The sequence below is a fragment of the Cervus elaphus genome, chromosome 24 (genome assembly GCF_910594005.1).
Source record: "Cervus elaphus chromosome 24, mCerEla1.1, whole genome shotgun sequence".
NCBI classification, from domain to species: domain Eukaryota; kingdom Metazoa; phylum Chordata; class Mammalia; order Artiodactyla; family Cervidae; genus Cervus; species Cervus elaphus.
The window spans coordinates 15,052,876-15,065,837 of NC_057838.1; the positions used below are offsets into that span (position 1 = coordinate 15,052,876).

Consider the following 12,962-nt stretch of genomic DNA (forward strand, 5'->3'; position numbering starts at 1 on the left):
GGGGCTCAGGGAAGAAGGAAGCCGCGTAGCGGGGGTGGAGGCGGCCCGCACCCGCCTGACCTCGGGGGATCCGGAACTCGCGGGGGCTCAGAGGGCCGCGAGGGGCCCCGGGGAGCCCACGTGGGGCCGGGGATGGGAGGCCCGGAAGCCGAGGACTTGGGTGCAGGCTTGCTCGGCTCCATCAAGCCTGCTGCGGGCAGTGGTGCACCGCCCCGCCCCGGCCCCAGCCCCAGCCCCCATTGTCCAGACTTCCCAGTGCGGCGAGGAAATAACCCCATTCACCTTCAAGAAAAAAAGATAAACAAGAACATCCCCACCCCCTCGAGAGGACAGTAGAGGCTTCCGTGGGGGGAGCGGGTTGGGGGTACCGTGTTCCTGCTGGAGGGAAGTGGAGACGGCAGGCTAAGATATTCGAAACAAAGATGAAAACCCATCGTACAGATGACAGAGCTAGGCCTGTTCCCTTAACGAACCACATTTATTAAAAATGACTACGGCTGTACATAAAAATCCAAGGTCTCTAGAAAGCCTCTAGGAGCTGGGGCGTTAAGGTTTCTGTTTGCTCGGGTTACCGAGTGGGGTGGTGGGGGTGGTGGAGGAAGAGGATGACGCGGGGAGTTTTCCTTAACACCGTTTTAAGTTAGTACAGTAGCTGAATACATTCTTAACTAGCTAAGAAGTAAACAGAATATTCCCAAATGTCGCCCCCAGCTCCTGCAGCTGTGGTCCAATGATTTGCAAATTCTTTACAAAACCAAAGCACCAATTTTACATAATCTCATATACCTATGGAACTATTTATACAATATTTTCCACATTATTCTACAGTGTATCTAAGCACACACAACTGTACACTTTAAAATTCTTTTTCTTTTTTTTTTGGCGACCCCCTTGCTGTCTCCTGAGTCCTATGAGGCCCCCGGCTGACCCCCAGGGGCACACAGCAGAGGCCTAGCACATGAGGCGACTGAACTTGGGCAAACATGGCTTGTTTCAAAGCCTGGGACGATCAGTCGGGCCAAACCAGCACCTTCACAAAGCTCTTCTTGCTTCCCAGGCTTAACGTCTTCTGTCCCTAGCAGAAAGTTAACAGCAAAATTTTCCTTGTTGAAGCTTAAGGCCCACCCTTCTCTCCCAGAAGCAAAACCATCTTACCACTCTGGGCTTCTATTTGCTTACAGATTTACAGATTTAAAAGAAAAAAAAAAAAAAAAACCAAAGCTTTCAACATCTTTGATAGCGCTAGGCCCTCCCTCTCCACAGCCCCAGTTGACTGAATGTCTAGTGTCTCCAATAAATAAATCCGTAACTTTGAATCACCTTCAAATTTAAAAACACTTGAAAGTCCTCTGTTAATTTCATTAAAAAAGAAAAAAAAAAAGAAGTCTAGACTTGTTTCAGTTACCTGCAGCAATCAAAAAGCTTTGGCACCTTCTTTTAGAGAATTGCACAAAACAGGACACATCGGGGTGGAAGGCAAATGTCTTTTTGGCAACAACCTAGGCAAAGAAGACAACAGAAACACCACCAAGTCCATGGGCAAATGGTGAGCTCATTTTGACAAAGTTAAAATAACTCTTTAGGGAGCTGTGTAAAAAGCATAATAACCCCCCATGCCTTTTGAGGTGTCTTTACTGTATTCTTCAGCGTTAATGTCCTCACACTTTATGGAGGGAGAATTTTCATTGCTAGAGGTGCTAGGAGACAGCCGCCTTCGCTTACAAGCACTGGTGTATACCCCGGAATCGTTGGAGTCGAGAGACTTGATGGATGGGGGTGTCTCTATCCAAGAAGAGCCAATTTCTTCTTTGACTTTCTCCTTGGAGAGCTGATCTTCAGAGAACCCAGGGGGGCTTGTTCGGGAGGTCCATGGGAGTCCAGCTGCCATCTTCCTCTGATAAGAGCCTCTGCCTCCCCACCCTGCCATCGCAGGGAAGGCAGGGTCGGGGTAGTACCCCAGGGCATGGGACGTCTGGAGGGGCAAGGATTTAATGCCATACGGGAGCAAGGTGCTGGAAGAATACTCAGACTCATAGGAGCCAATGTCTATTTTGTTGGTCCCAGGCTGCTGGACAGGCGTGACAAGCCACCGCTGGGGAGGGTTGGCCACCTCTTCGCTCTGTTGGGGTGAAAGGAGGCCGTTGGTCTGTGGCACGGTTCTCTCTCCATTGTAATATCGGGCTTGAGGTAAAGTGTTGACAAAGGGCTCCGGGAAGAAGGACTGAACGCCGTACCGACCTCCGGGGACAATCTGATGGGATCTAGGAGAATCCGTGGGAGATGGAGTTAACCTGTCATTTTCGGAAGCGGTGTACATGCTACAATATAAAGAGAAACACTTAAAAAAAAAAAAACCTAATGTTGCCCCCAGACAGCCTACATCCCAGAAATGAAGAAGGCTCTAGAGCCTGAGGCTGGTCTGATGAGAGAAGGACCAGAGGTGGGGAGGCACCAGTCCATGTTAGCTGAACTCTTGGCTCATTGGGACAAAATTTCCGATCATGAAAGAGAAAGTTTCCTCCCAGGCATGAAGGATTTAAACTATAGAAATTCCATCTTTGCAAGTCCTAGAATTTGAAGAACTGGGAACAACTCTCCCTTCCATGGTAGGGAAGGAATGCTGGCTGAGGTGGGTAGAAATGCCAAATTTAAAAGGCACTTGTGGGCCTTGCTGTTTGATGTTTTGAAAATGACATCCTCTTGGTTTAAGGGTTTTCTTATGTAAAAAAAATGAGAGGGAATAATCCCTGCTCCTGAGAGAATAAAAAAAAAACTGGGATCAAATGGGAAGGAGGCATATAAATGCAGATTATGAAAATCTCAAATCTCCACTCAAATGTTAAAAAAAATAAAAGCTTCTCATGTTTACGCCCTTAACATTTCTTTAGAAATGAACAAAATCCTTCTGTGAAAATTCCAAAGCAAGATTAGTCAAAGCCAAATATATGCAAAAATAAAAATAGGTAAAAATCCCAACTGTGGAAGCTCTTCCTAGAATATGGTCTCAAGAAAGTGTCTGATTCAATATGTCTCACTCAAAGATGACCAGGCAAGGAAAAATAAAGGTGCACTTACGAATCGTAGTTGTCCCTGAAGCCTTTTGCAAAGGGATTGTGATCAATCTTTAGTTGAGTTATCTAGATAGGGAAAAAAGACAGTCACTGAGTGTGTTCTCTCTCACCCTGGATGGGGCTTTGGGGATGCTGGGGCCTCTGGGGCACTCACATCGGTGTTTTGATAGGCGGTCACAGCAATGAACTGCGTTTCTGAGAAAGTGAAGGTCTGTGTCTTAGAGGGCTCGTTCAAGTCCTCCACGCCATCCTCTGTGACTTCAACAATATGCAGCCGTGGCTGGTACTTGTGTAAAGACTGTAAGACTATCATCTGCAAATGGCACAGAGAACAGAGCTGCCAAATCTCAAAAGTAAAGTCGATTTTGACCAGTTCTATATTTTGGAACGGAACTTGCTTGCTCCTCAGCCCACAGCTAACTTTTTCTGTTGCCATTTTCGAAGCTTAAAACATAGCCGAGTATGTGTGTTTCATAAACACTCTTGCCTCTTGGTTTCCTAAGTCACCAAAAGATTTCAGTGTTTCTGTTCCTAATTGTTCACTCACTGTTATTGAGATCAGATAGGAAAATGACCAAAAAAAAAAAAAAAAAGTAGAAATGAGAAAGGTCAAAGGGAAAAAAATACTAGAAAGTGGCAACAGGTAGCTGCAAATATTATAAATACAGTAAAGGGTACAGAAACTCATTAGAAAAGAGATTCGCAGCCAGAAGACACCTCCTCTGTCACCCTACCTGGGTGTTGTTGTTGTTTGCGCCTTTGTTATTGGTGAGTTTTAACTTCCCAAAGGAAATCTCCTGTCTCATCCAGTGGGATCCAGTATTAGGAGACTCCGGGTGAACATACATTTTGTTGCCTAAGAGAAAATGAAACAAAACACAAAACTCAAGCATATATGGCTGTTTGCAAATGGACGGAGGGAAAAGATAATTTACTACTCATGGGCAAGGTTTAAGAGCTAGACTTACAATGCCCGTCTCTCCTTAGAGGCTTAAGAAGACCAGTGGAGACCAAGTAGTCTCTACTGATTCCCCTCCCAGGGGCCCTGTGCTTCCGGCCTTCCTTGGACAAAGCAAAAATGGAACCAACAGGCAATGCCTCTTGAAGGTCAATTTGCCGGCGTCTGAAGCTAGAAGGTCAAGATCTGATGATGGAAGGTGGTTGGATTTTTATGATAAACTCAACCTCGGGGAGGTCTTTTCTCAAGTTAAGATTAAAATGCCAGGAGCCTTGCCCCTATGAGAGTTTATGGCAATGACGTTCTCAGAGGTAGGGATGTGGCGGGGCAGGCTAGCTAGGGTCGTGGTTAACATTCTATACACTAGTCGGCAAGAGGTCTGACTTAGCAATTCTCTCCCTCAATCAAACATTCAACACAAAGAAACTCCTGCTAACACCTCCAGGCCCCGGATGTGGAGGGAGCGATTCGAGATTTGGTTGTGCGTGGTCTGAGCGCGGGCTCCCGCCGCTCCACCCTGCCCAGGCCTCCTCTCTCCTCACCCTGCATGTTATTGTCCGCTTTTCCGCAGGTCACCCATTTGCCCCCCTGGAAGCGCCAGTGGTTGGGGTCCGCCAGCACCACTTCTACGAACACGTTGTAGTGGGCGGTGGGATTGAGTCCGTTTATGTTGAAGCTCAAAAAAGGAAACATGCGTCTGTGCAAGGGAACAGAACCAGGAGATGTAAATCGCGACGCCCGGGCACAGACCCACGTTCGAGTGCGACACTGGGAAGTCTACAAACAGAATACGGTGGAAAAAGTGGCCCTCCCCACGTACAATATTCTTGAGTTGGCAATTCGCGGGAAAATCTCTTTCCCGAAATACTTTGCCCCAAAGTTATTATTTCCCCAGTGCCCGCGCTTCTGTACCCTTCACTCAAGTTCTCAGCCTTTTCAGATGCTCATTCATTTTCTTACAGGATGTTTCTATTTTATAATCTATTTGTTTTACATATACAAGTACCAGGGAATATTAAGTTGCTCTCGTTAAAAAAGAAAAAAGAAAAAAAAAAAGCTCAACTAGTGAGGCTAAAAGTCTCCCTCGGACGCCCCTCTCGCAGCATCCACCCTTCACTTTCCCCAGAATGAACCAGTGCCCGCAGTGGGATTTGGAGCCGAACTTTCTCAGGCCCGGGATCCCAGCCCCGTCGGACTCCAGGGCCGACCGAACCCACTCCCCGGATCAGCCCTCGCTGCCGGCGCTCACGTCCTCGCGCTTGTCCCCCGGATGCGCCCCGTGGAGACCTTGGCGCCTAAAACTGCGGGAGCCCATCTCCAGCGCTCGGGGGAGCCACCCCTCGCGCCTTCTGGCCGGCCTGCAGGGACCCGTGTACAGCTGGGCAGGGGGATCTAGGAAATCCAGCTTTGCCGACAAGCCTCAATTTCCATTTCCGCCTCCTCCTCCTCAGTCTGGGTGAGGATGAGGAGAGCGAAATGGGGAAGCAGCCTTAGCGCCCTGCACGAAGCGCCGGCGCGCGGACAGGAGCGACACCGGGCTGGAGACGCGGAGTCTCCACTGGTTGCGCGAGGAAATTCACTCTCCCAGCCACAAGCGGAGTGGGCGGGCCGCGGTCCCCCATTCCCGGCCACCCCAGGACCACACAGGCCTTCTTTGCCCCCGCGCCTCCGGGCCCCTCCGCGCTGCGCTCACCTGCCCTGTTTCGTAATGATCATCTCGGTTTGGTGGCGGTGGAATTTGAGCCACAGAGGCCGGTTGCACAGGTAGACGTGGGCACGGAAGCCGGAGCCGGGAACCCCCAGACCCCCTAGTCCTCCGCAGGTACCTGCGGCTGCCGCCCCTGGGTACGGCCCGTAGAGCGGAGCCCCCTGGCCGTACTGATAGGCGCCCGGGCCGCCTCCGCCGCCGCCGCCGCCCGCGCCGCCGCTCGCGCCGGCTCCCGTGCCGAACTGCGCCCTCCCGGGTGGGCACACGGCCGCGGGGAAGCCGCCGGGGGGCAGCATGGAGCCGTAGGGGTAGCGCGCCCCGTTGGGAGCCGGGTACACAGACCCGTGGGGCGCCCCGGCCGCCGCCTGGTACGGGAAGAGCGAGCAGGGCGCCGCCAGCTCCGAGCCCTGAGGCCCGGGGGACTGGAGGTAGTAGCGCTCCGAGCTCAGGCTGTCCATGGAGTAGCGCGCGCTGGCCGCGGCGGCGGCCGCAGCGGCCGCGGCGGCCGAGGGCAGCTCCTCCTCCCCGCAGGGGGAGCCCTTGCGGCCGTCCGGGGGCCCCGGCTTGGCCACGGCCGCGGCGCTGGCAAAGGCGTCCCCGGCGTCGGCGTCACTGAGCATGGCTGCGGGGGCCCCCGCGCCGGCGGCCGCGGGTTCCCCGCTCCCCGCCTCGCACGAGAGGCTGCCCGAGAACTTCTTGGGCGCTTTGTCTAAGTCCAGCCTCTGGGGCGAGGGGGCCGCTCCCGGGAGGTGGCCGGCGCTCCCGCCGCCGCCTCCTCGCGCCCCCTCCAGCGGGTAGAAGTGCGCGCCGGGCAGGTTCACAGAGCTCACCAAGAGCTGCTCCCCTAACTGCATGCTTTGCAGGGCGCAGACGGCAGCTGGCTGCTTCCTCTCCGGCCGCGACCTGATTATAAAGGCAGGATGGGGGAGCCAGCGCCCTCTTCCGAGGGGAAGGTAACTTCCCCTTCCTCCAGTGCCGGGTTACCCACCTGGCGACACGCGGGCCGCTAAGGAGCGCGCAGTTGCGCGCCGCAAACCCAGAGCCCTTTCCGAAAGGAAAGCGCCCGGAGTTTGAAGGCAAGAGGCGAAAGCTGACCGGGAAGCGGTCTCCTTTTCCTTCCCGGTCCCTTCTGCCTCTCTGGACCTGTACGCTCCTGGCCCGCACACACAGGAAGAGGTCTTAGATCTCTCTCCCCATCCACCACCAGAGCTAGCCTTTCTGCCCTTCTCTACTGACAGACTGTCGGTCAGGTTGACCACTTGGAAACTTGCAGGCTGTCATTGGCTGCTTTATATATGTGAGGCCAGGGAGTGGCTTCGCGGCCCCACAGCCTCGGGACCCTCTGATTGGTTGGTGGAGGTGACACTAATTCAATTAGGCATTTACTAATTGGATCAAGTTTCCTGCGACTTTATTTTCCTATCCTTTAGCCTGATTTTTTTTTTTTTTTTTGAGATTCTGTCCTGCTATGAGAATCAGCCCTGGTGTCCGTATTTCGCTGGAGTTTAGGGTCTCCTTAGCGGGGTCCACTCTTGGCACAGAAGTCGAGACAGTGTTCCGAGTGGGGGTGAGGGGGCGGGCGCAGGTTTTTGGACGCGGGAGGTAGAAATGCTCTGCCTGATGGCCTGCAGGAAGGCGCCGGTCCCTGAGGGTGAGGATCTGGGGCGAGTTGGAGGGAGGCCCGAGAGAAGTCTCTTTCCTCGTCGGGGGCTGTAACTTCAGGCACACTTTCCACCCCCCCACCCCTACCCCAGGAGTACTCTCTGGCTTTCAACACGCAGGAACCACTTTTTGTTAGCCCCTACCCTTTTACCCAATGGGAAGGGTTTGCTGAGAGGAACTTTGGGTTTTGGGGATTCCGGGGACGGCGAGAGCGCACTGCTATCCTTCAGGACTGAAGCCATCAGCTTATGAATTAGAAGCCCGGGTGGGGTGGGGTATTGGGAACTACCCTCATCCCCACGCTCACGTCTGCTTTCAGGAGGCAGTCACTTTTACGCCCCACAATTGAAAATCCACTCTCAGTTTCCCTGAATCCCGGATCCCACCCCCTCCCATCTTCAGTTGGACCTGACGCCGGGAAACAAAGGTCCTCAAGCAGCCCCGCGGTTAAGATTCCCCGCGCCTCTCCTCTGCAGCGCAACACAGAAGGTGGAATAATTAGTGAAATAAGCAGTTTGATATTGAATTAAACCCTTTTGCCCCAGCTGCCTGTTTCTCCCGCTGCGTTTCTGCAGACAGCAGAGCAAGACGCTGCTGTCCTATTGCTTATCAATACAGAAGGTGTGGGGCGCGTTTCGTTGCGGATAAGAAGCCTGAATGTTTGCTGTTAATAGATAATTATAGACGCTTTTAGTCGCTTCGGGAGCGCGTTTTCCGGCTGAGAGGTCGGGACTCTGCTTCCCGAACCGAACGCGATCACACGGGAAACTCTTCTCCCGCAACTCTAGGCGGTGGCAGGATTCGTTGAGCGCGCACAAGCCGGTGCAGAGCGGCTCGAAGCGTTCCAACTTCGATTCCAACCACAGCAGCGTAGACACTGGTTACCTCTGCGTTAGAGAGCGAGGCGGTCTTTAACGCACTCGGACGCTCCAGGGCGGTTACCAGTTCTCCGCGGCAGTGGAAACCCGGAGCTTGCGAAGGTTTTCAGGGTCAAGGCCCAGCCAGGGCGGGGGAGGGAGCCAGTTAAGCGAGCGGGCCGGGTCTGGGGCCCCGCGGGTCGCGGCACCGAAGCCCCCAGGTCCTAGGAACGCCGGTCTGGAGCGCGCTCAGCCCAGCGCCTCCCTCACGTCGTCCCGCTGGTTTCAAGCGGGCTCAAGGTGGCTCTCTGCTTCGATCACCACCCCGTCCACTCCCACCTCCCCGGCTTTTGTTTTCTTTTGATCCACAGAAGTCTTGGAGAAGTGCAGTTTTCAAGTATTTTTGTGCTTTTTAGACTTCCAGATACTCAACGTGGAGGTTCCGTGAGGCAGGCTTGAGAGCATGAAGAGAAAGGGCAGCTTGGCAGGGGAGCCCGGGCTGGGGGATCTTGTTACCGCTCAAGGCTCTTCCACATCAGCCTTGACCTGCGCTGCAAGATGTCTGAGGGAAAAGGCAGGGGTGAGATCAAATCTCACGTGTTGCTTTTTTTTTTCTTGGAGACAGAGTGGCTCGAGTCAGGTAGCAGCTTTGCGCCCGAACTCAGCGAGACAGCGGGCCTCGGTGTCCCTTCGAATCGTTTTCCAGGCGGCCAGGGAAGCTCTGCGCGTGGCTAAGCGCCACTGCAGGCAACAGGCTTCGCTCCGACCCACTCTGGCGCAAGTAACGCGAGCCAGCTGTCCCCCGCGCCACATCAGAAAGGCTTGATTTTATTCCAGCCCCAGAGCATGCTCTTGAAAGCGCGTGGGTTCATTCGAGTGCTACTTAATTATGAAATATACACACGGTACGTGTAATCAGGATTAGTGTTGATTCTTGGGGCAGGAAATTGCAGTTTATATCTCCCCACCTTCCCAATAGGGCTATTCTTTTGCCCAAACCTGAACACATTTTACAGGCGGAGAAACAAAGAGAAGTTCAAAGAGAACCAAAATTCCGACTCCAGGAAACCGTTCTGGGGCCCAGATTTTTGGAACATGGAAAATACACCCATCATTTATATTACATTTATAAAAATATATATTACAAATTCCTTTTGAACATAATGAAAAGCACTGTTTCAACTAAAGATGATTTTTTTTCTGACTGTATAGAGATAAAGGAATCTCATTTACTGTTTTTTCTGTATTAATTAATGACTACTATTATTATTACATATGGAATATATTAGTCTACATGCCTGGAAAGTTATAGATGAGCAAATCTGTGGTTGATTTCCTACATGAAATAGGCTTTCCTTCTGCTGGCTCAGTTTTACTGATAACCAGGGAAAGAGGTATAAAAGTTATTTTCACGCGTCCCAGTCGCACCTTAAAATGTAAAGGTCTCTTTGCCAGAAACAGGAACAGAAAAGAAAGCTAAAGCAGCGGCTTCAGGGAACAAGTCAGGCAGCACCCTCCTTAGACCGAGTGGGCAAATAAGACAGCCTTCTAGCCTGCTTGCTGTTTGATTTCAATGACACCCCAAGCTTCATGAAATCCAAATGAGACATTTATTGAAAGGTGCCTGGTTTTATGTGACTCAACTGACAGTGTAGGGAATGCATTGAACAAAAACATCAACACTAGGGAGGAAGCGTGGAGAGCCCGTGGAACCCGGGACCCAAGTGCTGGCTGGATTAACTCAAATCTTGCACCTTTCAGCCTGAGGTGCAAGGAGCAGGACCCTCTGAAAGCTACAAGGAAGCCAAGGTTAAGCCAGTGAGTGTGCCTATTAAAGATCGTATGCTGTGTTGTCTTGAGCAATAATACCAGCTTCCTGCTACCATCTCAAATTGATAACACAAAGTTATTGCCAACCTGACCAGGGTACCTCTTCCTCCCTTTCTCCCCCTTAAAGGTAACCAGTCTCAGTGCATTCACCTTTTAAAGGCAAAACTGATAAGTATTTGGCTGTAACATGACTATTACATGTCACCAGATACATACCCAGATACATACACACACATATGAATAAATTACAAGGGTGAGTTATAGATGAGTGCAGTGAGATACAGTTTACCCCCCCACACACAACCAAGGGGGCCCATATAAATGTCCCAATAAATTCTATTATTTTCACCCCCACTAAAAATGTGTTATCAAAACACTGTCCGTGTTATTCAAACACTTTGTAAATTCTGAGCAGACTTGCTGCCGGTTCTCCTTTTAACCCTAGGAAAACATTCCAACGTTAACCGGTCACCGGTGCTTCGCCTTGACTCTGGGCAAACGTCAATGGGTTTTTTGTGGTGAGTTGGTCCTTTTACTATTTATCTATGGCCTTTTCTTTGTTGATGTTGCATTTTATTTCGCCATCTCAGGTTCACTCTTTGGCCCTTTGTTCTCTGATGGCCAGATCCCCACCTCCACTGGGCTTTCCCAGGGGGGAGGGGGCTTCCATCACGGGAAGGCTGTTCATGTTTAGATTTTTTGGTTTTTTTAAAGAGAAGTCCCATAAGATAACACATTTTGGCAAGGACAAATAGTGTTGATTTTGCTGAGAACAGCAAGATACTCCCACCAACACAGTTTCGCTTACTATAAGAATTTGATTCGCTGCCCCCCTGAAATAGACTGATCGCTTTCTTTAAAAGAAATCCACAAAGGTGTCCACAAAGGTGTGAGGAAGAGGGTTACATTAAACCCACTGTACTTTTCAAACAAAACCGACCAAAATTTAAATTATTTTCTTTAAACTACTTTCTTTAGCTATTAATCCATGTATTTTGATTGCTAAGGGCAAGTGTAGTTCACTGCTAACATACAAGGAGATGGGGAAACAGGGGATGAAAGTTAAGAAACATACCAAAAGTTGCTTATTTCAAAAAATAAGTGATCTTAAACAGTGGATCAAGAATCTTCTTTATGAAACTTTTTTTTTTTTAACTGCAAGTGAACTCTGGACTTAACTGCTATTCAATCATCACCACCATCATATTTATGGAAGTACATAGATTCATGTAAGTAACAAGAAAGGCAAGGCAACATGAGGCAAAATAAAGTGGAATGCTCTCAAAAATAAAGTATGGGAATGCTTGGCTAATCACTGCTACATTAAAATATGAGTTATACAGGGCTCCCCCTGTCTTGCTTACTTCTGCACCTTGAAAGGCCTGACTCTTAGTAGGTGCTCATCTCTTGATTGAAAGGAAGGGGTTACTGAATCTGTAAGACTAGAACAGACAAAATAGCCCAAGGACAGTGTCTGGTCTCAGACTTCATAGCCAAGAAGATGACAGTGAAAGGTTTTTTCCTAAAAGAAAAAGAAAACACAGATCTTCCTAAATTAATGGCATTTTCATCTTTTTAGGGCTGTTTCTAGATTTTTAAAGATGTTTTACATCTTTTTTTAGACCCTTCCTAATCCAGAGTTCTTCCATTATTGCAAAGCTTCCCCTGTGCATGTTAATATGGACATTCTTTCCACAGAAAAACAGAAAAGTGAATGTCAGAATTGCAGGGCATCTGTTAATGGGAACAACCACCATGCAGTCACTGAAAATATGACCCTGAACAGGACTCACTCACAGAGCACCAACAGGGACACAGAACCGATGGAATTTAACGTTCCAACAGAAGGCGCCTCTAGGAGGCAGGTGTGGCAGGATGTCTCCACAACAGGTGGGCAGAGTGGAATCCTGTTGACCAGGGCTTCCCGGTGACGGGCAGCTGGAATGTCCCCTCCAGGCCAGACTTGAGAAAGGGGATGAGGGGAAGTCTGGGCTGGAGAGTTCCCGCCACAAGTATAAAGCCCTTAAGATAACCAAGGAAGGAGAGTGAGAGGGAAGGAGGAGGGAAAGTGGACCGGAAGGAGAAAACCAAAAGAGCTGTCCTTAAACCTGTCTTTTCAGATCCCTAAGAGAAAAGCAAAGCGCTGTATGCAGAATCTTCTGGGTTTGTGACTCCACCTTTCACTAGCTTGTTGGTTCTGGGCAAACTCCTTAAAGTCTCTGTCCTCAGTTCCCACGTGTGATGACTACAGACAGAAAGGAAAGCGTTAGCACAGCACCCGGCACACAGGAAAACTGCCCATCACACGTAGGCTAAGCTCAGTTTTTGCCCTGGACACTAAAGATTCAGGACCACTAATCTTTCTCCTCCAGAGATTCCCAGTCTGATGAGGGAGCAGGCCGGCATCAAACCCTTCCGGAAGGACACTGTGAACCAGAAGTAGGAAGCATGGGTGGCTCAGTCAGAGCCTGGGAGGAGAGGGCCCAGTCTTCCCATCCGCTCCTCCCCGGTTCCCCAGAAGCCGGGGCGGCCCAGCGCTGTCCGGGAGCCCGGCCTGGAAGGCGCACTTCAAAAGGAGGCAGCGGGCGCCTGGCCCCCGAGCGCCTTCCGCCCCCCTCCCCCTGGGGTCCCCATTAGCATCTGTTTTTCCCAGGCCTCCCGCCCGCCTGCCCCCCGCCGGGATTTTGCCTTTCTGGAGGATTAGAAAATATTTAGCTCAGGTTTTGTACTCCACCTACTCGGTTAAACGCCCGACGAGGAAGGAGTTAATAATAGTCGGAAGCCTCCCAGCGGGGCACTCTGAACTGGAAGTCCTGAAAAAGACGCCATCTGCGGCCTCAAGTTGAGAGGACAATATCAACCCAGGAGGGCGGCCT

At 50.8% G+C, this 12,962-nt stretch overlaps 1 protein-coding gene across 3 annotated transcripts; it reads right to left on the reverse strand.

The window, feature by feature from the left end:
• Positions 1-459: 459 nt before the first annotated feature.
• EOMES (eomesodermin) lies at positions 460-6,979 on the reverse strand. Of its 3 annotated transcripts, none has more exons than XM_043886748.1 (6): positions 6,726-6,979; positions 4,572-4,726; positions 3,806-3,927; positions 3,226-3,384; positions 3,076-3,137; positions 460-2,318 (listed from the first exon to the last, which is right to left on the reverse strand). In XM_043886748.1, the coding sequence occupies exons 2-6, from the start codon at positions 4,720-4,722 to the stop codon at positions 1,580-1,582; spliced, it is 1,233 nt and encodes a 410-aa protein (XP_043742683.1). In that variant the 5' UTR covers positions 4,723-4,726; positions 6,726-6,979; the 3' UTR covers positions 460-1,579. The 3 variants fall into 3 exon arrangements, with proteins under 3 accessions (XP_043742683.1, XP_043742681.1, XP_043742680.1); XM_043886746.1 differs by lacking the exon at positions 6,726-6,979 and adding an exon at positions 5,723-6,709 and having other exon boundaries at positions 460-2,261; XM_043886745.1 differs by lacking the exon at positions 6,726-6,979 and adding an exon at positions 5,723-6,708.
• Between the last annotated feature and the right edge of the window lie 5,983 nt (positions 6,980-12,962).